The following is a 22,861-nucleotide window of genomic DNA, read 5'->3' on the forward strand; positions in this document are numbered from 1 at the left end:
ATATTGCTCAGGACATTGTATAAAATGTTTCCCATTAATTGCTGTTGTGATAGTAGTATTTTAAATGAGTTCAGAAACCTAATCTCGGCCAGTTCACTTTGCACTCTTAATTTGGCACAAATGGACTATATTCCAGTTTCTTGTCAGTGTCTTGTAGATCTTGTTTAAACAAAGCCTTTCTGTGTTTTTTTTTTAAATGGAAATACCTGTTTGTGAATTTACAAATTAAAGGCATGGATTAACTGCAGACCGACTGAGACATAATTTCTGGTGAAACTTCCTTTTTATGGAGGCTGCATCCTCTAAGCCTGTATTTCAGCAGATCCTTAATTACACATCCAAGTAGAAAATATGTACTATTCTTCACTCTGCTGCATCCTGTTTGTAAAACAAAAAGGCAGAGTTTGTGATTTTACTTTAGTTATTCCAAAGTATCCACAGAAATATGCTGCAATATGTGTTTGATATCTAGAATATGATAAGATTGGTAAGCAGTCCACTTGATTTCTTTAATAATACTATATTTTACTATGAATGAACCATGTCACTGACACAGCTGTAGAGAGTATCTCAGGGGTTCACACAATGGATGGAGGAGAACTGGGTAGATCAGTTTAAATATACATATACCAGATGTGTGGGGTTTCCTGTGCGTAAATGAAAGGAAATGTGATCACTGAGAATGACCACTGCACTAAGTAAGCTCAAACTAGGATGGAGGATTTGAAATTGGAAAAACATGTTCATTCAGCAGCCCTTTTGCAATTTAACCCTTCCTGCTACCAATCTAAAATTAGGTTTGAATAAGGTTCTCTCGCCACATTAAAACACATTTGTGTTAACTTAATAGTTTCCTTTATGGATTATTTCTTATATGCATGGTGTTTTCCTCATGTCACCTTTGTGGTTCTTTTGACAATCCACCTTGAATGTGAATCCTCTGATTATCAACCCTTTAACCACTGGGAATAATTTCTCTCTATCCGCTCTGTCTAGACCTCACATAATTTTGCCCCTCCTTTTGGTTGCATCAGTTAATAATTTGCTAAGTCTTAAATATAAAATGTATAATGAAAAAAAGGGTGCCTAAAATCAGTCTTCAATAAGGTTGTCATCCCAGTAATGATAAAAAGTAGTAGTCCTGATAAGACATCTTCAGTGCTTCAGTCTCGGTATACTTAATTTAATTAAACTGATGGCTACAACCAGTGACCTAGTCACAGATTCACATTTGCACAGATCTCCACTCGTGCAAAAATGCCCTTTGCCTCCCTTTTTTAGACCCAGACACCAAACAATACATTGTTCCCAGTAAAATGTGACATGTGAGGAATTTCTGTGACCACACTCAAAAAAAAATCATCCTTGTTACCATGGCAGGATATGCTATTTGATTAAATACTGCATCAAAGAACAGCACTATTGAAACAGTTAAGTTAAAGCAAATGGCTACATTTATCTCGTGGTGACTCTTAGTATTTCTATTCCTACTGCTCTGCAAATTGCCAAGTAGATTCAGCCAAGAGTTTTGAAATATCTAAAAGGAAACATCTGGCTGTCAGTGTATTATCCTTTGTTGTAGTTAATACTGAGTCATTGGGAACCGTTTCAATTTGTTTTCAGGCGGGATCAGGGCAGTAATGGCTGGGCTTTTCCCTGCCCACCGACATCAGGCGTGTTTGGTGGAGTGAGCAGGCAATGTGGCAAGAAGACCAAAAATCGGTTTCATGACATCATGAAACCAGTTTGTGATCATCTGCTCTGCTTGCCGAAGGCGGCCCACATTTCCCGCCATTGGACATTGGGAACCTCTTTGTAATACAACAGCAGATCATTATAAGACCAGCCTGCCGGACTCATCCCCCACCCCAACCAAGCTGGATCATCCGCCCATGTTGGTGGGAAAATGCATGTTTCACAGCAGCATACGTAAGGCGTGCACATGGCAGGCTGCACTTCGCGTGGAACTTCAAGGTTTTTTTGTCTGCCTTGCTTCAGTCAGCAATCCCAGTCATCAGCGCCAGGCTTCACAGTCAGCATCACATCGCTTTTAGGTAGTTTTTCAATGGCTGCAGGGCAAGGTCTTGTTTGCGGAAGGGGGAGAAGTGGCGTCAAGTGGAAGAGGCTGCAGGATGAGGTCTGTGCTGGAGAAGGAGGGTACTCCAGAGTGTATGTGAGGGCACATGTTGATCTGTGCAAGTGGTCTCTCAAGATGGTGAGGACTGAGGAGGCACTCTCCAGAGGAGATGAGGCCAGATGGATATGTGAGGGTGTATGTGTGAGAATGGGTGGTGATGGCCCTTGAGCTGGCAGTGCATGAGATGCCAGTGAATGTGTGATGGGCTTGAGTGTGTGATAGTGATGAGATATTTGCCATATCTTGGCCGCACGGATGAGATCATTCATCCTTTATCTGCATTGGATGGCCAACCTCTTCTGTGCAACATTGGCTCTGATCACCACTGCCGTTGCCTACCAAGCCAGGGTGGTAATGTAGCTGGGGTAGAGGACATCACAACTGGCCTCCATTGCGTCCAAAAGGCATTCAAGAGCTACAATCTTCTTGCCGTGTCTTTCAGGCCATGTCTTCTTTGCTGCAGTCCTGAGCTGGAAGCACTGAACGTGGCTGTACTTTAAATGTGATGCCTGGCATGCTGAAGCGGCGAGGTGCCCACCCACCATTGAAATGACGTGTTTCCCGGAATGCATAAGTAATGCGGCGGGTTTGGGATGATACGTCGTTTTACCTGCCCACTACCGCACTTAGTGCAAATGTGGGACGATTCTGCCCAGTGTATCTAAAATTGTGGGACACAACTTACTGACCTGTTTTTACCCATGTTCAACCGCAATGCTTTTGGAGAGTGTTCGAAATTAGGCCTGGTTGAGGCAAGAGCCTACTTGAATAAGCAATTGAATAAGCCTTGTGTTTTTAGAACTCCAATGTAATTTTCAAATGTATATGAGCTACCCACGTGACCCCCACACTCTGTTGAATGGTACAGGGCCCCCTCCTGGCCCACAAAAATCTTCTCAAGTTGCTGATCACTCAGTGACTTTTACAGTATATAGAAGGAGAGGGAAAAAGCCCTGAGCTGCAATTACTAATGGCAATCTGTGTGGTCTTTTAGTTCAAGGCTAAAGGCTAAAGTTGCAGCTTTCCTTTCACTGGGCCTCTGCAGGCCTATTATGGAGCCATTCAAAAGCAAATACAAGCGCCCTTTTCTTAGACTGGTCACATTCACATTTCTGAGACAGGTTTAGTATTCTATTTTTAAAAATTGTGACTAGTTTTGAAAATTATTTCTGCCCTGTCTTCATAGAAGAAATCCACTTAGAGGTGAGGTGATGTGGAGGTGGATTTATTCATATTGCTGGCTGAGCCTGTGAAATTTATTTGCTAAGTTTCATTGTACTGTGCCACAGCTAGTTTTGTTGGATCTGAATCATTAAGCTTTGGAACCAACGTGTAATATTCATCTCTTTTTTAAAATTTATCTTCATTTGCCAGTTGTTCAAGTGATGTCTGCCTTTGACAATAAATGTGATTAAACACTGATCTTAATTGTCTGTCTTTAAGTTCTGGAACAATGATATGCACATGGAGTTTAGAAAGGAAGCAAAGAAAGAAATGTGTATTGTTTTACTGTGATTTAAATTAAATTTCCTCAGACTTCCAACCAAATATTTAACATGTTTAATTTACTCCATGTGGAGGAATTTAAATTTATCTTAATTATACATGAAAACTGATTCTTGGTAACTTTCATTTCATTTTTTTTACCATTGCTTTTCTACAAATAGAAATCATCTTGCCTCCAGTGGTTAATACCTCGTATGAGATGCTGTTAAAATTTTTACTTCTCTATTTTTGGCTCTGAGCGCTTTTAAATTTGATAATATTTTTGATCCCACTTCAACCTTTCCAAGCCAATCTTCCCTTTTTTACAGAAAGCTGGTCACTTTAAGACTGCAGGACCCTGCTGTTAATGAAACATGAAGTCCAAATATCTGGGACCAGCTCACTGCATTTCCTTTAATTAAACTTATGGCTGTCACCCTGATGCACTAGTCATATATTAATATTTTCGTAAGTCTGTGATCCAATACAGTGATGTAACATTCCAATCACCATAGCAGCCAGTCTAAATTTCATGTCAGCGGGATTAACAAAAGATGATGCCTGTAACATTGTAAGAAATATGGTTTAATAAGACCCCATTCTGGTAAAATTCAAAGTGCTACAAAGGATCACGCTGAATAGCTAAATGTAGGCTATGCATTTAAATTTTTCAGATTTAAGCATAGTTAAAATTATATAAAAAGAAAGTAAAAACTGCACATATTTGAAATCTAAACTCAAACCAAAAAATGTGAACACGTTTTAGCTCTGGCAGGTTCTGTAAAGATCCTTTACCAGAGCTGGAAATTATGACAGAAGTCCTTCCAAATGACTGAGTAAAATGAGAAGGGTAAAATGAATAAAAGGAAATCAGCAGGTAAAAGCAGGGAGCCTGAATGTCGTCACAGAGAGTGACCTAATGAGTATAAATAGCTTCTAAATGATTGTTTCTTTCAGAAAATTTGGAAAATAGTAGAATACTGGTGAAAGAATTGCAAAGATCATCTTAGTCATTAGACATTAAAAGAACAAAGCTTTTGAAATAACTAATTGAGGGACTGGAAGTGCATTGAAAAAACACTCAATAAAATAACAGGGCTGATTTTAATCCTTCTGCATGATGTAAACGGGGCAGTAGCAGCCTGCAAATGGCATTGTGGCACTTTCTGCCCTGTTTACACTGGTGCTCCAGCTACTCCATTGGATGTGATAGGCACAATTGTGCTAAGCGGAGGTGCATTTATAATATGCAAATATATTGTTACGTATGTCGGACCTGATTGCAATTTTGAGGTGTAAATATGCCTGCACCACATATACTCTGCCCATTTCAACAAGATAGAAAATCAGCTAACCAGCGGCCCTTAAAGAAACCACTAAAAGCTACTCCAGAAACAGCCTGGGAAATATTAAAGCTTTTTTGGATGGGGCTGATAGGAACAGCAACATTCCTCCTGAATGCACAACAACTCTCCAGTCACTACCGGCTCATCCAAGGGCACCCGCGATTGCCACACCCCTCAGGTTCTACATGGGAATCAGCTGATTTCCTGTACATGCACACACAGTGAGCTGCAATAGGGTACCTGCTTGATGTCTACGGTTCATCAGCAGCATGTCAATAAATGAAGCCCACGCCACAAAATGGTTCAGCCCTCACTTTGGCAAACATGTGCACACCGCTCACTGCCCACCTAGCTGTTTCCTGGTGGTAGTTAAAATTGCTTCCCTCAGCTTCAAATTGGAGAAAAAAGCAAGAAAAGAGGGGACATAGCTAAGATCTGAAATTTCTAATGTTAACATTCAGACCAGAGGGCTCTAGTGTGCCAAGGAGGCTTACTGTTCATGAAGCTTGCACTGAGCTTGGTCGCAAAAATGTAGAAGGCCTAAGGTGAAGAGCAAATTATGAAATCAGCTTTAAGTATTTCAACAAATCAAATCCCCTACCCTGTACTGCTCTGACTGATATTCTTCATAATCCATGCTAACATTTGTAATTGCTATCTCTTCTCTTGCAGGTTTATGATGGTTTGGATGAAGCAGCCCCCATGTTGGGAAAGCTGTGTGATGATTTAATTCCAGGAGGGATCACCTCTACTCGCAGTGTAATCTATGTACGTTTTCACTCACAAAGCAGTAATGAGCACAGAGGATTCAGAGCACTATTCAGTCAAGGCATGTCCAATTTAAAATTTTAGTTTAGAAGATTTACATCACTTCACCCAGAAAGTCCTGCTTTCACATCCTGTCTTCTTTGCAGCATGTGGATCCTATATTATTACTGATGATATTGGTGGAGCTATCACGTCACCTCTGTATCCCAACAACTATTTGAACAATCAGAACTGTAGCTGGATTATTCGAGGCCAAAAGCCATGTACGTAAGACTCTCACTATGACCACTATCAGTCGTCTGTTTTTTTTGTGAATGTATTAGCTAATGCTGAATGATTTTCCTTTTTGTGTGTGGTTTACCAGCTAGGAAATAAATCATCATCTATGTTTTGCTTTAGTTAACTATTTGCATTGTTGTTGACAATGCATGTGCCAGCTGTAGCTCAGTTGGCAGCTCTGTCACCTCTGAGTCAAAAGATTGTGGGATCAAGTCCTATTTCAGTGACTTAGGCAGACAACCTAGTGCAGTACTGTGCAAGTGCTTTACTGTTAGAGGTGCTGGTATTTGGATGAGATGTTAAACTGAGACTCCGTTTGCCTACTCAGGGGCGTATAAAAGAACCTATAGCATTGTTTCAAAGAAGAGCTGGGGTCTTCTCCCCAGCATCCTAGCTAGTATTTATCCTTCAACATCACTAAAACTGAGGTGTCTGGTAGCACAGATGCCAGTCTTCAGCCAATTTGAGTCACTCCATGTGATATCAAGAAATGGCTGAAGGCCCTGGATTCTGCAGTAGACCTGAAGACTTGTGCTCCAGAACTGGCCAGACCCTAGCTAAGCTGTTCCAGTACAGCTAAGAACACTGGTATCTACCTGACAATGTAGAAAATTGCTCAGGAAATATCCTGTCCACAAAAAGCAGGACAAAACCAATTCAGCCAATTATCACCCCATCAGTCTACTCTTGCTCATCAGCAAAGTGATGGAAGGTATCATCGAACACGCTATTAAGTAGCATTTATACAGCAATAGCCTGCTTGCTGATGCTCAGTTTGGGTTGTACCAAGACCACTCATTCCAGAACCCATTACTGCCTTGGCCCAAACATGGACAAAACAACCAAATTGCAAAGTGCAGGGAAAGTATGGTGCTGGCTTGAATTGAGGGGGAAGTATATGAAGTAAATTTTCACCTACTTTGGGCACAAATGGGTGGTATTAGAGCAAAATTGATGGCACAGTACTTAACGCTCCAAGATGGCCATGGCCATCTCGACTTGAGTTGGGACCTAAGACAATACTTGATGCCAGCATTATTTAAATATCATGATTGAATATCCTATCATGCAGAAATATAGAAAAACAAAGACCAAATTCTAAGCTATATGATGCCAAATGAATTCAGGTCTTTCTTTAAAAGGACACTGACTTCTGTTTGGCAAACCTTGTCTCCTTATAAATATGTGACTTTCTAATGTAACCTGTGTTGAAGGCAATCAAAATTAAATTGGCAGGGTGTAAAATGGTGATTAATTCACTACTGACTATTCTATGTTCTAACCCTCCACCCTTCCACTACCACCACCACTCCCAAGTTGCATTGTACCTCAATTAATGTGAGATGTGGAGAATGGATAATGAATTGTTTATCATTAACCCTCTTTGAGGAAGCAACATCAAAGCTTAACTTAATTTTAGCCACCTATTTTCTAAGTACCTTTTTAAATTAAGAACTTGTGTGAACACACTTTGTTTTTAAAAATAATAGTATTTTAGAAATAATGTTCTTTTCCACACCCTGAGGAAAATTCATCTAAAAAGTTCTAAAACATGTCAGAGATACTAACCCATGTAAAATTAATAGGTCAATGCACCCATTAACATAGCAGAGGAATTTCACATGAATATATTAAATATATGGTACTATTCACCAAGTATAATTCCAAAGCCAATGTTTCTTGGTTTTGTGTGTTTTAACAATTAAGGCTACTTGCAGTTTAATTTTATCCGCAGGCAGTTCAATTCTTGCTCATTTATTCAGCAGCAATTCAATGAGTTAAAATTTATGTGATGAAAGTGACATTGAATTTACAGCTATGGATCGAGGGGTGTTAAAAATTAATTGTCTGAAATAGACATATGAAATATTTCTTATTAGGTCTAATGTCACATACATCAATTAACAATAAATATAAGAGATGCCATTAAAGTAATCAACAATAGGGATGCAATATACGCACTGGGGACAGCATGGTGAAAAGCACAGGAGGTTTCACCGTGCGGTAGTTCAGTGCACTGGTACATCAGCCTGTAATTTGATATTGGTCAAACCAATTAAGCTATTTCTGACTGAAGAGTCTGTAAAGTAATTAAAGGACAGTGTTATCTTAATGAAGATTTTGGAAGGCATTTTACCATATTAAAACAGAGACAGCAACACAATCCAGAATATGATGATGTTATAGTTACTATCACTGGTGCGACTAATTTATTAAATACTAGAATTACAAAGTAATGTGTCAGAAAAATTCACACAACACTAGATACAGCATCTGCTGTTTTACGAATATAATAGAGCAGCACACAGCAGAATTTAGGTGGACTAATTCTGGGGCTTTCAAAAACTGAAGGAGTGATCTTAACTGCCTGTCTGCCTGGTAGAGTTCTCATTGGCCAGAGGGATGAGGTCTTGCATCAAGAATTCAGGGAGTTAGGCAGTAGACCAAAAAGCAAGACCTCTTGGGTTGTAATCTCTGGATTACTCCCAGTGCCACATGCTCAGAAATAGGGGAATAGCGCAGATGAATATGTGGCGTAAGAGTTGGTGCAGGAGGGAGGGTTTTAGATTCCTGGATCACCGGGACCGTTTCTGGGGAAGGTGGGACCTGTACAAGTGGGACAGTCTACATCTGAACCAGAATAGGACTAACATCCTTGAGGGCGGGTTTGCTAGTGCTGTTGGGAGGAGTTTAAACTAATTCAGGAGGGGGAGGGGACACAGAATGTTAGCAGAATAGGGACACATCATAATACAGTAAAACAATCAAGTCAGAGGGAGTACAGCTGCATTAAGTTTCAAGGGAGTAAGGCAAGGCTGGAAGGCCTCTACTTTAACTCCAGGAGTATTACAGGCAAAATGGATGAGTTAAGGGTAAGGATTGACACGTGGAATTGTGATATAGTAGCCATCACAGGGATGTGGTTGAGGAAGGGGCAGGATTGGCAGCTCAACATTCCAGGATATAGAATCTTCAGGCGAGACAGGGGAGGGGGTAAAAGAGGGGGCGGCATTGCATTATTAGTTAAGGAGTCAGTTACTGCAGTAAGGAGAGATGATATCTTGGAGGGGGCATCGAATGAAGCTTTGTGGGTAGAGCTTAGGAATAAAAAATGGGCAGCCACATTATTAGGTGTTTATTATAGACCCCCAGGTAGTCAGCGGAAAATTGAGGAGCAAATATGTGCATAATTTGTGGAGGTGTGTAAAAACAATAACAATAGGGAAAATATATTAGGTGATTTCAACTTTCCCAACATTAATTGGGATAGACATAGAGTTAAGGGCTTGGATGGAGTGGATTTCTTGAAATGTGTACAGGAGAACTTTTTAGGTCAATATGTAGAGGGTCCAACAAGGGACAGTGCAGTGCTAAACCTAATTCTGGGGAATGAAGCCAGACAGGTGGCTGAGGTGGTGGTGGGGGAGCATTTTAGTGATAGCGACCACAGCATGGTGCAAATAAATAGACATGTTGCAAAAAAAATGTTTTGGAGTGAGGAGAGCGGATTTTAGTAAAATAAGGCAGGATCTGGCCAAGGTAGACTGGGAACAGCTACTTGTGGGGAAAAGGAAATGGAGAAGGTACAGGCTCAATGTGTTCCCTCCAGGGTGATAGGAAGGAGTAACAAGCCCAGAGAACCATGGATGACCAGAGATATCCAAGATACGATGAGAAAGAAAAGAGAGGCTTTTAGCAGGTACATTATGGGAGCAAATCAGCGGAGGTATTAGTGGAGTACAGAAAGTGCAGGGTGGAGCTTAAAAAAACAATTAGAGGAGCAAAGAGGGAATATGAGAAAGCTCTGTCTGGTAAAAGTCAGGAAAATCCCAAGATATTCTATAAGTATATCAATGGGAAGAGTTTAACCAGGGAAAGAGTAGGGCCCATTAGGGACCAAGGGGACAATCTATGGGTGGAACCAGAGGACATTGGTAGAGTGTTGAATGAATACTTCTCACCCGTCTTCACCCAAGAGAATGAGGATGAAGGTATCAAACTTGGGGAGAGAGACTGTGAGGTTCTTGAGCAAATTGATATAGGGAGTGACAAGGTATTGGAAGTGTTGGCAGGCTTAAAAGTGGCCAAATCTCCAGGTCTGGATGATTTGTGTCCCAGACTGCTGAGGGAGGCAAGGGAAAAGATTGCAGGGGCTCTGACCCAAATTTTTAATTCTTCTCTGGCCATGGGGGAGGTGCCAGAGAACTGGAGAACAGCTAATGTGGTTCCGCTATTTAAGAAGGGTTGTAGAGATAAGCCAGGGAACGACAGGCCAGTGAGTCTCAGTGGTAGGGAAACTATTGGAGAAAATTCTGAAGGAGAGAATCTATCTCCCCTTGGAGAGGCAAGGTTTGATCAGGGATAGTCAGCATGGCTTTGTCAGAGGGAGGCCTAACAAATTTGATTGAATTTTTTGAGGAGGTGACCAGGTGTGTAGATGAGGGTAGTGCAGTTGATGTAGTTTATATGGATTTCAGCAAAGTCTTTGACAAGGTCCCACATGGGAGGCTTATAAAGAAGGCAAATGCACATGGGATACAGGGTCATTTGATAGGGTGGATTCAAAATCGGTTTAGTTGTAGGAGATAGAGGGTGATGACAGAAGGATGCTTTAGTGACTGGAAGCCAGTGTCCAGTGGCGTACCACAGGGATCTGTGCTGGGTCCCCTAATTATTCATCATTTATATAAATGACATAGATGACTATGTGGGGTGTAGGATTGGTAAGTTTGCGGATGACACAAAGATTGGCTGGGTGGTTAACAGTGAGATTGAGTGTCTTGGGCTACAGAAAGATATAGACGAGATGGTCAAATGGGCAGCTAAGTGGCAGATGGAATTTAACCCTGAAAAATGTGAGGTGATACACTTTGGAAGGAGTAATTTGACAAGGAAGTATTCAATGAACGGCACAACACTAGGAAGTTCTGAGGATCAAAGGGACCTTGATGTGTGTGTCCATAGATCTCTGAAGGTGGAGGGGCATGTTAGTGGGGTGGTGGAAAAGGCAGATGGACACTTGCCTTTATCAATCGAGGCATAGATTACTAAAGTAGGGAGGTTATGTTGGAGTTGTATAGAACCTTGGTGAGGCCACAACTGGAGTACTGAGAGCAGTTCTGGTTGCCACATTATGGGAAGGATGTGATTGCACTGGAGGGGGTGCAGAGGAGATTCACCAGGATGTTGCCTGGAATGAAACATTTAAGCTATGACGAGAGTTTGGGTAGACTTGGGTTGTTTTCTTTGGAGCAGAGAAGACTGAGGGGCGACCTGATCAAGGTGTACAAGATTATGAGGGGCATGGATAGGGTGGATAGGGAGCAGCTGTTCCCCGTAGTTGAAGGGTCAGTCACGAGGGGACACAAGTTCAAGGTGAGGGGCAGGAGGTTTAACGGGGATGTGAGGAAAAGTGTTTTTACCCAGAGGGTGGTGATGGTCTGGAATGTGCTACCTGGGAGGGTGGTGGAGCCAGGTTGCCTCACATCCTTTAAAAAGTACCTGGATGAGCACTTGGCACATCATAACATTCAAGGCTATGGGCCAAGTGCTGGTAAATGGGATTTGGTAGGTAGATCAGGTGTTTCTCACGTATTGGTGCAGACTCGATGGGCCGAAGGATCTCTTCTGCACTGTGTGATTCTGTGATTCTGTGAAAACTTACTGATAACCAGCTAACTTGCCTTGCCCCGTCTGCACACACAAATCCTATTCCCAATTAAATTTGGGGCTTCAGTTACTCTCAGAACCATCTACTGGGGGCATTTCTCATATATGAATGAATACTACTGTACTTAAGATTGTGGAAACTGATGAAAAGAAAAAGTTCCAATAGTTTCTGTTAGATCCATCGAAATTTTGCATATCTAGGATAGAATGCTAGTTCCTTGTGAAAAGGTAAGTAAAATAAATTGTGAAAGGAAACATAACTGCTTGTGGTTTCCCTGTAATGGTCTTTAATGATTATTGAGCTATAGCTAGTGCAGTAACTTGAGAATTGTTTTTTGTCAACAGTTAACCATGTCACAATCTCTTTTACTGACTTTGCGATTGAAAGCGGAGATGCAGACTGTTCAGCAAATGCTTTGCAAATCTTAGATGGAGACAACTACGGGGCCCCTGCTGTCGGTAAGTGAAGAGTTGAGATAATTTTCATACTGTAGTGATGGCAACAGCTAAACAATCATGACTATCAGTAGTTTCAAGCAGTCTTCAACTTGCAATTGAGTGAATTTTGAATGCCTGTCTTAGAAGAGTGGTAAAAGTTCCTTATAATTAACAATCAGCAAAAGTGAGACATAAAATTATTGGCCTTAATTTTCAACTGCCCTTGAGTGCAAGTTTTGGTGTGAACCTACTTCTAAAATAGCACTCCGGGATGGCATTTCAGTGTTCCGACTCCTCTGCTGTGATTTTCAAAGTGAGGGTGGGGTGTGGGGAGAGGGGTAACTTGCTCACCCACAGGTAACTGCCACTTAAACTCCTTGAAGAATTTGCTAATGAGCTGGGGTTGGCCAGAAGGTGACTTTCAAATCACAGATTGGGAAAAGTAAACAGGCTGCTGCACATTCGTGCACAGCTGTCGGCAGCAATTTGGGAACCATTAAGTGATGTTTCTACTGAAGGAAAATTGTGGAAATGAAGGGTGATTCACACAAAGTGGGTCCAGTACCTTATCATTAACCTTTTAGCCACTGGTCTGTGCATTGTGGCTCGTGGTCCCCTGATCCCTGCCTGCTGTATTCTGCAAGGCAACGGCAAGCCTAGTCATGGCTGTTGTCTGCCTTGAGCATTGCACTCCAGAGTCAGTTTCCACCTCTTGGCAATGCCCAGCACCAGTAATTGGCACCATGCTCACCTCTGGCCCAGTTAGGGGATCCCCATTTTAAAATAGCATCTTCTCAATGACACAGATACAACACAGTGTCAAGACCCAGAAATGATCTGGGCGTCGGGTACTGCCCGGATGATCAAACCCCCAGATTCTTACAGCATAGAAGGAGACCATTTGGTCCATAATGTCAGCACCTTGAAACAGCTGTTCAATTTAGTCCCACATCCCAGATTTTTCCCTATAACCTTACAAGTTAGTCCTCCTCAAGTACATGTTCAGTTGCATTTGAAAGGTTCTACTGGAATCTGATTCCACCCTCCTTGTGTGTTTCAGATCAACGCTCTGTGTGATGAAAAATTATCTTTTCCTTTTCCCTCTAGTTTTTTTCATTTATAATCTATGATCTTTGATTACCAACCCACTTGCTAGAGGAAACAATTTGTCCCTACTTGCTCTATCAAAACCCTTCATAATCTTAAATTTCTATATTAGGTTATCTGTTAACATTTCCTGCTTTAAGGAGAACAATCCCAGTTTATTATTAGATATTTAAAAGCTCTGGAAAACATAAAACATGAAGCTGTCTTTCCCAGGATCTGATGCCTAGTTTAATATTCATGGATTGCATGAATTGGGTATTTTCTCCAGTAACAACGTGTTAGCAATAACTATATATATATTATATATGCTCATACACTGGGCTGGATTTTATTCTCAGCCTCAAACAAATGGTACCAGCCATTCATTCCACTTGCACTTTGCCCACAGACTTTCAATGAGATTTTGCACTGGAACTTACTGTAATTAGAGACACATTTTGACACAATGCAATCTGCAGTGAACCTTGGACCTTTTGTGAATAAAGCAACCAACAATGTATTTCTTTAATCAATCATATTAAACAATAAATGAGTAGTGCGGAGAATGAACAAGCACTAGTTAGAATATTCAATTCAATGTCCAAACAAGTGCAGAAAGTGAAATTAAGGGAAGGAAAGAAAGGTTGAAATAAGAGAGAGATAGAGTTAGAAAGAAAGTATTGAATAAAAATAAAAAGTGAATAATTTTTAAAATCTCCAACTGTAATTATAAAATCTGAAGGAATAAGATGACAGGTAAAAAAAAATCAGTGCCAGAGAAGTTGTTTGGCAGTAATTAAGAAATCACGCCATTAAAAATGTACTTTTTATAAAATGGGCAAGCCTTAACTTTTTCTGAGTTTAGTGGGTATATAATCACATAAGCACAGCAACTTTACATCATTTCATGCATGAGGTGTCAACTGTGGCATATTTGGCAGTACTCTCGCCTCTGAGTCAGGAGGTGTGAGATAAAATTCCAATCAAGGACTTGAACACAAGAATCATGGATAAAATTGTGTTATTATAATGACATAATGGGCTTATTTACTGCATAAGATATAAAGCACCAATTGCTCATAAGGGATTGGGTAAACACGTGGTGTGTTCGTTTATTAATACTAAGCACATGAGAACAGTTATACATAGGTATAAACTTGAAGGCATGGAGGCATCAGAACTGTCTGTGTTCTGCTCAAAACAAAAGTGAAATTAAGACTGGATCACATGACACATTTCCTTTCCAGTGATGTCACGTTGATATCCTTTAAAGGCATTTGACAACATCCCACTTTCTTTTTAAAGATTCTTTCCCCCTTCCAAAGATGTATAACTATTTACAATACGTGTGCATGTTTAGTTACCAGTACGTAAGTGCATAGAGCCACTGAATCTGAGTCTCTAAAGCATAAAGATAATCTGCTGGTACGCCCAGATCTTGTGTTGGTAACCTTGATTGGTGGTTTCTTTAATTGCTCACAGTGATCTGTGGGATTGTCATTCTTGGATGTTGTTCCTGGCTGCATTTGGTATCTTGTCCCATTTGCAATAGGACTGTATGGTGGTTGAGGAGCTGGAATGGATTTGATTTGTCCTTGGTTATGCCTTACTGTTGCCCCTTTGTGTGTGAAGACTTCAGAGGACCTTGGTTCTGAACAAATCCTTGTCACCTTGGCTGATTGCCAGGTACCTTCTGTGGGATCCTGGATGCGAACTCATTGTTCCAACTGTAAACTTGGCTATTCTGTACCTGCATTTTTATCTTGCACCTTGTTCATCTTAGGTTGTAGTTTTACAGGCTTCTCTAGAGTTTCTGAGAGACTAGAATGGGAAAGGGTAGATAAATTGGTATGCACTGGTCTGCCAAACATGAGCTCTGTTAGGGATGAAATAGTTGCACTTAAAGATGTTGCTCTCAGATATAACATTGCAATGTGTAGATCTTGCTTTGTCTGTCTACATTTGAGAATTAGGAATTTCACCATAAAAATCATTTGTTCAGCTAGACCATTAGATCTATATAATGAGGAGAAGAAGCAGTGTGATCGATAGCCAACTTCTCACACATACCATGAAATGGCTTACCAATAAATTATGGACTGTTATCTATAGTGATCTCCCTAGGCACACCACATAAACTGAAAATGGCACAATGGCAGTTGTGGTTGACATATTGTGCAATTATCGAATAATGGGGTTCTTGGTAAGGTAGTTGATGATGACAGTGAAGTCAGTGCCATGGATGTGAAAGAGGTTGGATGCGATTTTGGACCAAGGATGGGTAGGAACTTCAAGTGGAATTAATGGTTTTTGTGCTGACTTGGCTTATGCTCTTGACATGCCTTGCATTTCTTGACGACAACTTCAATGTCATTGTTCATAGCCAACCAATAGATTGTCTCCCTTGCAAGTCTTCTTGTCCGAGCTATGTCCATGTGTGAATGTTGAAGTGTTGAAGAATATCACAATGCAAACATTCTGGTATGATGACCTGCCTGCTTTTAAAAATGCCCTGGGAGATGCCTAGCTCTTCCCAAAAAGGCCAAAATGGTCTCATGTTTTTATGGTCATACTGAATTGAACCAAGTTACCCTTCGATGATGGTTTTCCACAGTTTCTGTAGTGCAGAATCTTTCACCATTTCTAGTTGTAGGTGCAGGTATTTGCATTCTGCAAAATGTACCAGATCAATTTGTAGAACATCTTCGGTTCGATGTCAATGAGCCCAACTTGTAGATCCAAGGATATATCTTCTGTTTGCACTGGGTTAGGCAAACTGCTAAGTGTACCAGATATGACCGTCAAATTACCTGGTTTATACCTAATCTCACAGTTGTAACTTGAAATTTTATCAAGAAGTGCTGCAATCTTGGCGGTGCACAGCCAATGGTTTTTGCCAAATCACCCCCAGTGCTTTGTGGTCGGTCTCTACCACAGATCTTTTGCCTAATAGATAGATATGAAAATGCATGATCCCAAACACTAAAGCTAATGTTTCCCACTCAGTGTTGGAGTAGTTGGATTGTGTTACGGACAGGGATTTTGAAGAAACCGCAAACAGTTTCCCTTTCTGGAGTATGTGTGGTGCCAGACTTTTCTGTGAGGCATCTATTTCCGGGGTAGTTGTCCTTAGGATCATAAAATTGCAATGTCGACGCTTCCCATAGTGACTGTTTAAGTGCTCCGAAGAGGTGTTGGTGGTCTTTATGCTACAGGAAGGCACAAGCTTTCTCTACAGTTCCCTTAGGGATGAAGATTTTTTGGTGAAATTGAATGTATGGGGACAAAAGATTAAAGAGCCCTAAACATCTTTGAAGATCATACTTATCTTGAGGAGTTGGCATGGCCTTAATATCCTCTATTTTACTTAGACTGGGTCACATGCCAGCACTGGAATGAATAGAACTGAAAAAATTGATCCTCTGCATTTTGATATCCATTTCAGGCTGTTGAACACCAATCCTTCATTACATGCTGCTCGCAGCAATAAGTATAGATTATGGTACATGTTCTTGCATTGTTCTTCCCACAGCTATATCAGAGCGGAGGGGGGAGATGATGATGAAGTGATATTGTCACTGGACTAGCAATCCAGAGAACCAGGGTAATGCTCTTGGGAAAACAAAAACAGAATTACCTGGAAAAACTCAGCAGGTCTGGCAGCATCAGTGGAGAAGAAAAGAATTGACGTTTCGAGTCCTCATGACCCTTCGACAGAACTGATGCTGCCAGACCTGCTGAGTTTTTCCAGGTAATTCTGTTTTTGTTTTGGATTTCCAGCATCCGCAGTTTTTTTGTTTTTAATGCTCTGGGGACCCGGGTTCGAAGTCCACTGCGTCAGATGGTGGAATATGAATTCAATGAAAATCTTGAATTAAAAGTCTGATGATGACGACCATGAAACCATTGTCAATAGTTATAAAAACCCATCTGGTTCACTAATGTCCTTTAGGGAAGGAAATCTGTCGTCCTTACCTGGCCTGGCCTATATGTGACTCCAGACCCACAGCAATGTGATTGACTCTTAAATGCCCTCTGAAATGGCCTATCAAGCCACTCAGTTGTATCAAATTGCTACAAAGTCACAAGAAAGGAATGAAACCAAATGGATCACCTGGCATCAACCTAGGCAACGGAAACGACAACAGCAATCTCAGCCCTATAAAACTTGCAAAGTCCTCCTTACTATCATCTGGAGGCCAGTGGCAAAATTGGGAGAGCTGTCTCACAGATTAGTCAAGCAACAGCCTGACATAGTCATCCCCACGAAATGATACCTTACAGATATTGTCTCAGACACCACTATCCTCATCTCTGGGTATGTCCTGTCCCATCAGCAGGACAGGCCCAGCAGAGGTGGCAGCACAGTGGTATACAGCCAGGACAGAGTTGTCCTGGGAGTCCTCAACATTGACTCTGTACCCCAAGAAGTCTCATGGCATCAGGTTGGGCATGGGCAAGGAAACCTCCTGCCGATTACCATGCACTGCCTTCCCTTAGCTGCTGAATCAGTGCTCCCCTATGTTGAACAACACTTAAAGGAAGCACTGAGGGTGACAAGGTCACAGAATGTACCCTGGGTGGGGGACTTCAATGTCCATCACGAAGAGTGGCTCGGTAGCACCACTACTGACCGAGCTGGTCAAGTCCTAAAGGACTTAGCTTCTAGACTGGGTCTGCAGCAGGTGGTGAGGGAGCCAACAAGAGGGAAAAACATACTTGACCTCATCCACACCAACCTGCCTGCCGCAGGTGCATCTGTCCAGGACAGTATCGGTAAGAGTGACCACCACACGGTCCTTGTGGAGACGAAGTCCCGCCTTCACATTAACGATACCCTCCATCATGTTGTGTGGCACTACCACGGTGCTAAATGGGATAGATTTCGAACAGATCTAGCAACTCAAGACTGGGCATCCATGAGGAGCTGCGGGCTACCAGCAGCAGCAGAATTGTATATAGCCACATCTGTAATCCCATGACCCGGCATATCCTCCGCTCTCCTATTACCATCAAGCCAAGGGATCAAACCTAGTTCAATGAAGAGTGCAGGAGGGCATGCCAGGAGCTGCACCAGGAATACCTAAAAATGTGGTATTAACCTGGTGAAGCTATAACACAGGACTACTTGGATGCCAAACAGCATAAGCAGCAAGTGATAGACAGAGTTAAGCAATCCCACAACCAACGGATCAGACCTAAGCTCTGCAGTACTGCCACATCCGGTCGTGAATGGTGGTGGACAATTAAACAACTCATTGGAGGAGGAGGCTCCACAAATATTCCTATGCTCAATGATGTAGGAGCCCAGCACAGCAGTGCAAAATATAAGGCTGAAGCATTCGCGACAATCTTCAGCCAGAAGTGCCAAGTGGATGATCCATTTCGGTCTCCTCCGGAGGTTCCCAGCATCATAGATGCCAATCTTCAGCCCATTTAATTCACTACACATGATATCAAGAAACAGCTGAAGGCACTGGATACTGCAAAGGCTATGGGCCCTGACAATATTCTGGCAATAGTACTGAAGACTTATGCTCCAGAACTTGCTGCGTCCCTAGCCAAGCTGTCCAGTACAGCTACAGCATTGGTATCTATGCGGCTACGTGGAAAATTGCCCAGGTATGTCCTACATGCAAAAAGAAGGACAAATCCAACCCAGCCATTTACTGCCCCATCAGTCAACTCTCCATCATCAGTAAAGTGATGGAAGGGGTCATTAACAGTGCTATCAAGCGGCACTTGTTCTGCAAAAACCTGCTCACTGATGCCCAGTTTGGGTTCTGCCAGGGCCACTCAACTCCTGACCTCATTTCAGCCTTGGTTCAAACATGGACAAAAGTGCTGAACTCCTGAGGTGAGGTGAGAGTGACTGCTCTTGACATCAAGGCAGCATTTGCCTGAGTGTGGCATCAAGGAGCCCTTGCAAAAGTGGAGTCAATGAGATTCAGGGGGAAAACTCTCCAGTGGTTGGAGTCATATCTAGCACAAAGGAAGATGGTTGTGGTTGTTGGAGGTCAGTCATCTCAGTTCCAGGACATCACCGCAGGAGTTCCTCAGGGTAGTGTCCTCGCCCAAATATCTTCAGCTGCTTCATCAATGGCCTTCCTTCCATCATAAGGTCAGAAGTGGAGATGTTCACTGATGATTGCACAATGTTCAGCATCATTCACAATTCCCCAGATACTGAAGCAGTCCATGTCCAAATGCAGCAAGACCTGGACAATATCCTAGCTTGGGCTGACAATTGGCAAATAACATTCATGCCACACAGGTGCCAGACAATGACCATCTCCAACAAGAGAGAATCCAACCATCAGCCCTTGATGTTCAATGGCATTACCATCACTGAATCCCCCACTATCAACATCCTGGCGGTTATCATTGACCAGAAACTGAACTGTGCTAGCCATATATATACTGTGGCTACAAGAGCAGGTCAAAGGCTAGGAATCATGCAGCGAGTAACCCGCCTCCTGACTCCCCTAAGCCTGTCCACCATCTACAAGGCACAAGTCAGGAGTGTGATGGAATACTCCCCACTTTCCTGACTGAGTGCAGCTCCCACAACACTCAAGAAGCTTGACACCATCCAAGACAAATCAGCCCGCTCGATTGGCACCACATACACAAATATTCACTCCGTCTACCACCAACGTACTGTAGCAGCAGTGCATACCATTTACAAGATGCATTGCAGGAATTCACCAAGGCTTCTTCGACAGCACCTTCCAAACCCACAACAACTACCATCTAGAAGGACAAGGACAGCAGATAGATGGGATCATCACCACCTGGACATTCCCCTCCAAGTCACTCACCATCCTGACTTGCAAATATATTTGCCGTTCCTTCACTGTCGCTCGGTCAAAACCCTGAAACTCTCTCCCTAACAACACTGTGGGTGTACCTACACCACATGGACTGCAGCGGTTTAAGAAGGCAGCTCACTACCACCTTCTCAGGGGCAATTAGGGATGGGCAATAAATGCAGGCCCAGCCAGTGAAGCCCACTTCCCATGAATGAATACCATCATCTGCAATAAAGATACATCCTGATACAGAGCATGTAATGCAATTCATGTGAGTTTGAAAAGAGATCCTGGCTAGCAGATAGCCCAAAAGGATGTTGCTGAAAGTGGGTTTCCAATGCAGGGAGTTCTTGGGCCTTCTCCACAAGATGTACTGACCAATAACCATGCTTGGCATCAAGCTTCGAGAAGAAATTTGCGCCTACAAATCTCAGGTTTAACACTTCTAATGTGGGTATTTTGTAATGGCAGCATTTTAAAGCTGCATTTAAATGTCATGGATCAAGGCATATTCTGAATGATCTGTCCTTTATGACGTGTGATTGAGCTGCACCAATCTGTGTGCTCTTGAACCCTTCTAATGATGCTGTCTTTCTCCATTTTGTCTAGCTCAATCTTCAATTTGTCTTCAATGTGTCTGCTGCACTTTCATCTTGTATTAATTGATGGACTTGCATTCTCCTGCAAGTGTAGTGTTGCATCTCCCTTGAAACTGCCAATATTGTTGAAACATTCTGAATATTTTGATGTTAGTTAGTGAACCGAGGTGATAGGAGTAGTTTCTGAGCTTGATCCGCCTTGTGATGTCTGACTGATTCCATGGTTTATGACTCGTGTCAAGACACAAAATGCAGATGGACCTGCAATCCCTGGGTCTTTAGTTTCTATGGTGTAGAACATCTGTGACAGCTGTAAAGGAAGTATCATTTTTCCTAATATTACTGTGGGATATTGAAGCAGGCTAATGGAGGCTTGAGTGTATGTTTGTGTGTGTATGTTTGTATGTATGCATGTGTATGACTAATTTAATTAAACTGAAGACAGTCAGGCTGCAAGGTTTAAATCATCAAAGGGATTAAGTTTAAAAACAACATTTTTACAATGGAAATAGGTGAACTAAGATGAGGTCTCAGTAGATACAGTATGAATGGGAATTTGCATTAGGAGATAAGTGAGAAGTGAATTGTTAGCTCTTTGAATTTCAAAGGGACATGACCGGATGTTTTTACAGCTGCCAAAATCATAGGTAATAAAGCAAAGTTATTAAATTTATTTTTCCTGAAAATGTTGGCCATTAAGACAATTAGAAAGATTTTTATTTTCTGGGAAAAGTTACTTCCAAAGCAAGGTTAGAGCAATGGGTTTACAAGTCAAAAGGGAGTAAATATATTTAAGGAAAGATTAAAAGTTGTATGGTGTGAGTGACCATGTGAGATCTTGAAAGGTGGACTGTGTAAAACAGACTTATGAAACAAGCAGCCTCTAGCCACCCCAGAGAAGTGTTTGCTTGTTCCAGAAAGCAAGGTTTTATTAAACACCTTGGAGTTGCATTGTCAAGTGAGAGGGAGAGAGGAGCTGTGAAATATCTCCTTTATAGCAGCTGTGAGTGCCTTCTGGCAATATTACTGGATGTTTTATAGATTAATAATATATTTGGACTGTTGCTTGGAAAAGGGCGTTGATTTGGGAGTCCAGTTGAGTAGAAATATTTTGGGAAATATAAAATTAAATCTAACCACATCTTTGTAATCTTGTGTGTTTATGTTTTCTGTTTTTTTTTTGTTAATAAATGTCTTAATTTGATATTTAAATTCTCCAAAGGTGGTTGTGGACTCTTTTCTCCTGATTCCCGTGCACATAGCTTCTCGTAATGAATACAAATTGAAAAATTGTTGTTGGACAAGTTTCCACTCTGGGTTTTGGTCAGACTGGCAATTACCACCTGCCATATCATAACTCAGCCAGGAGGATTGATTGTACTTGCACGCAAGGACAATGAATCCTGCATGTGGAATGAATGAGCCATTGTACTTTGAAAGTTTCACAGTAATAGGAAGCAGTCCCAATGTGGTCTCCTCGGCATTGGAGAGACCAAACGCAGACTGGGTAACCGTTTTGCGGAACACCTTTGGCCTGGCTGCAAGCATGACCCAGACCTTCCTGTTGCTTGCCATTTCAACACCCCATCTCATGCCCACATGCCCATCCTTGGCCTGCTGCAATGTTCCAGTGAAGATCAATGCAAACTGGAGGAACAGCACCTCATCTTCCGATTAGGCACCTTACAGCCTTCCAGATTTAATATTGAGCTCAACAGCTTTAGACCATGAACTCTCTCCTCCATCCCCACCCCCTTTTTGACCCATCCCCTTTTTTCTTATTCTTTTTATTATATTTTAATCTTTATTTAATTAATTATTTTCCCCCCACTTATTTTCATTATTATTATTATTTTAAAAATTATTTCCATTTTTATTCATTGTTTTATGCACTGCTTTTAGCTTTTGCGATTTTTTTTCCCACCACTGTCCCCTCCCCCACCCCACCTCCATTAGGGCCATCTGTCACTTTCCAGATTGCTTACCCTGGCCCTGCCATTATCACATTCTGCTTTCCGTGCTTAATATCACCATTAGCACTTCCTTTAGCCACGACCACCACTATTAACAACCCTTTGACCTTTTGTTTATGACATTTTTCACAATCTTTCCTTTGCCTCCACCTATCACTGGCCTTCTATCCATCTTCACCTGTTTTGCTCCCCTTAAACAGTATATATTTCACCACATTTCTACTGCCCTTTAGCTCTGAAGAAGAGTCATACGGACTTGAAACGTTAA

The 22,861-nt window shown here is 41.8% G+C and overlaps 1 protein-coding gene across 1 annotated transcript in view; it reads left to right on the forward strand.

Annotated features, from left to right (window-relative positions):
* The window catches only part of cubn (cubilin (intrinsic factor-cobalamin receptor)), a 457,032-nt gene that overhangs the window by 211,238 nt on the left and 222,933 nt on the right, over positions 1-22,861 (forward strand). The window contains 3 exon segments of the mRNA XM_041183948.1: positions 5,641-5,797; positions 5,883-5,999; positions 12,031-12,144. Of these exon segments, the coding sequence (XP_041039882.1) occupies positions 5,641-5,797; positions 5,883-5,999; positions 12,031-12,144 (388 nt within the window).

The sequence above is a fragment of the Carcharodon carcharias genome, chromosome 3, assembly GCF_017639515.1.
Source record: "Carcharodon carcharias isolate sCarCar2 chromosome 3, sCarCar2.pri, whole genome shotgun sequence".
NCBI lineage: Eukaryota > Metazoa > Chordata > Chondrichthyes > Lamniformes > Lamnidae > Carcharodon > Carcharodon carcharias.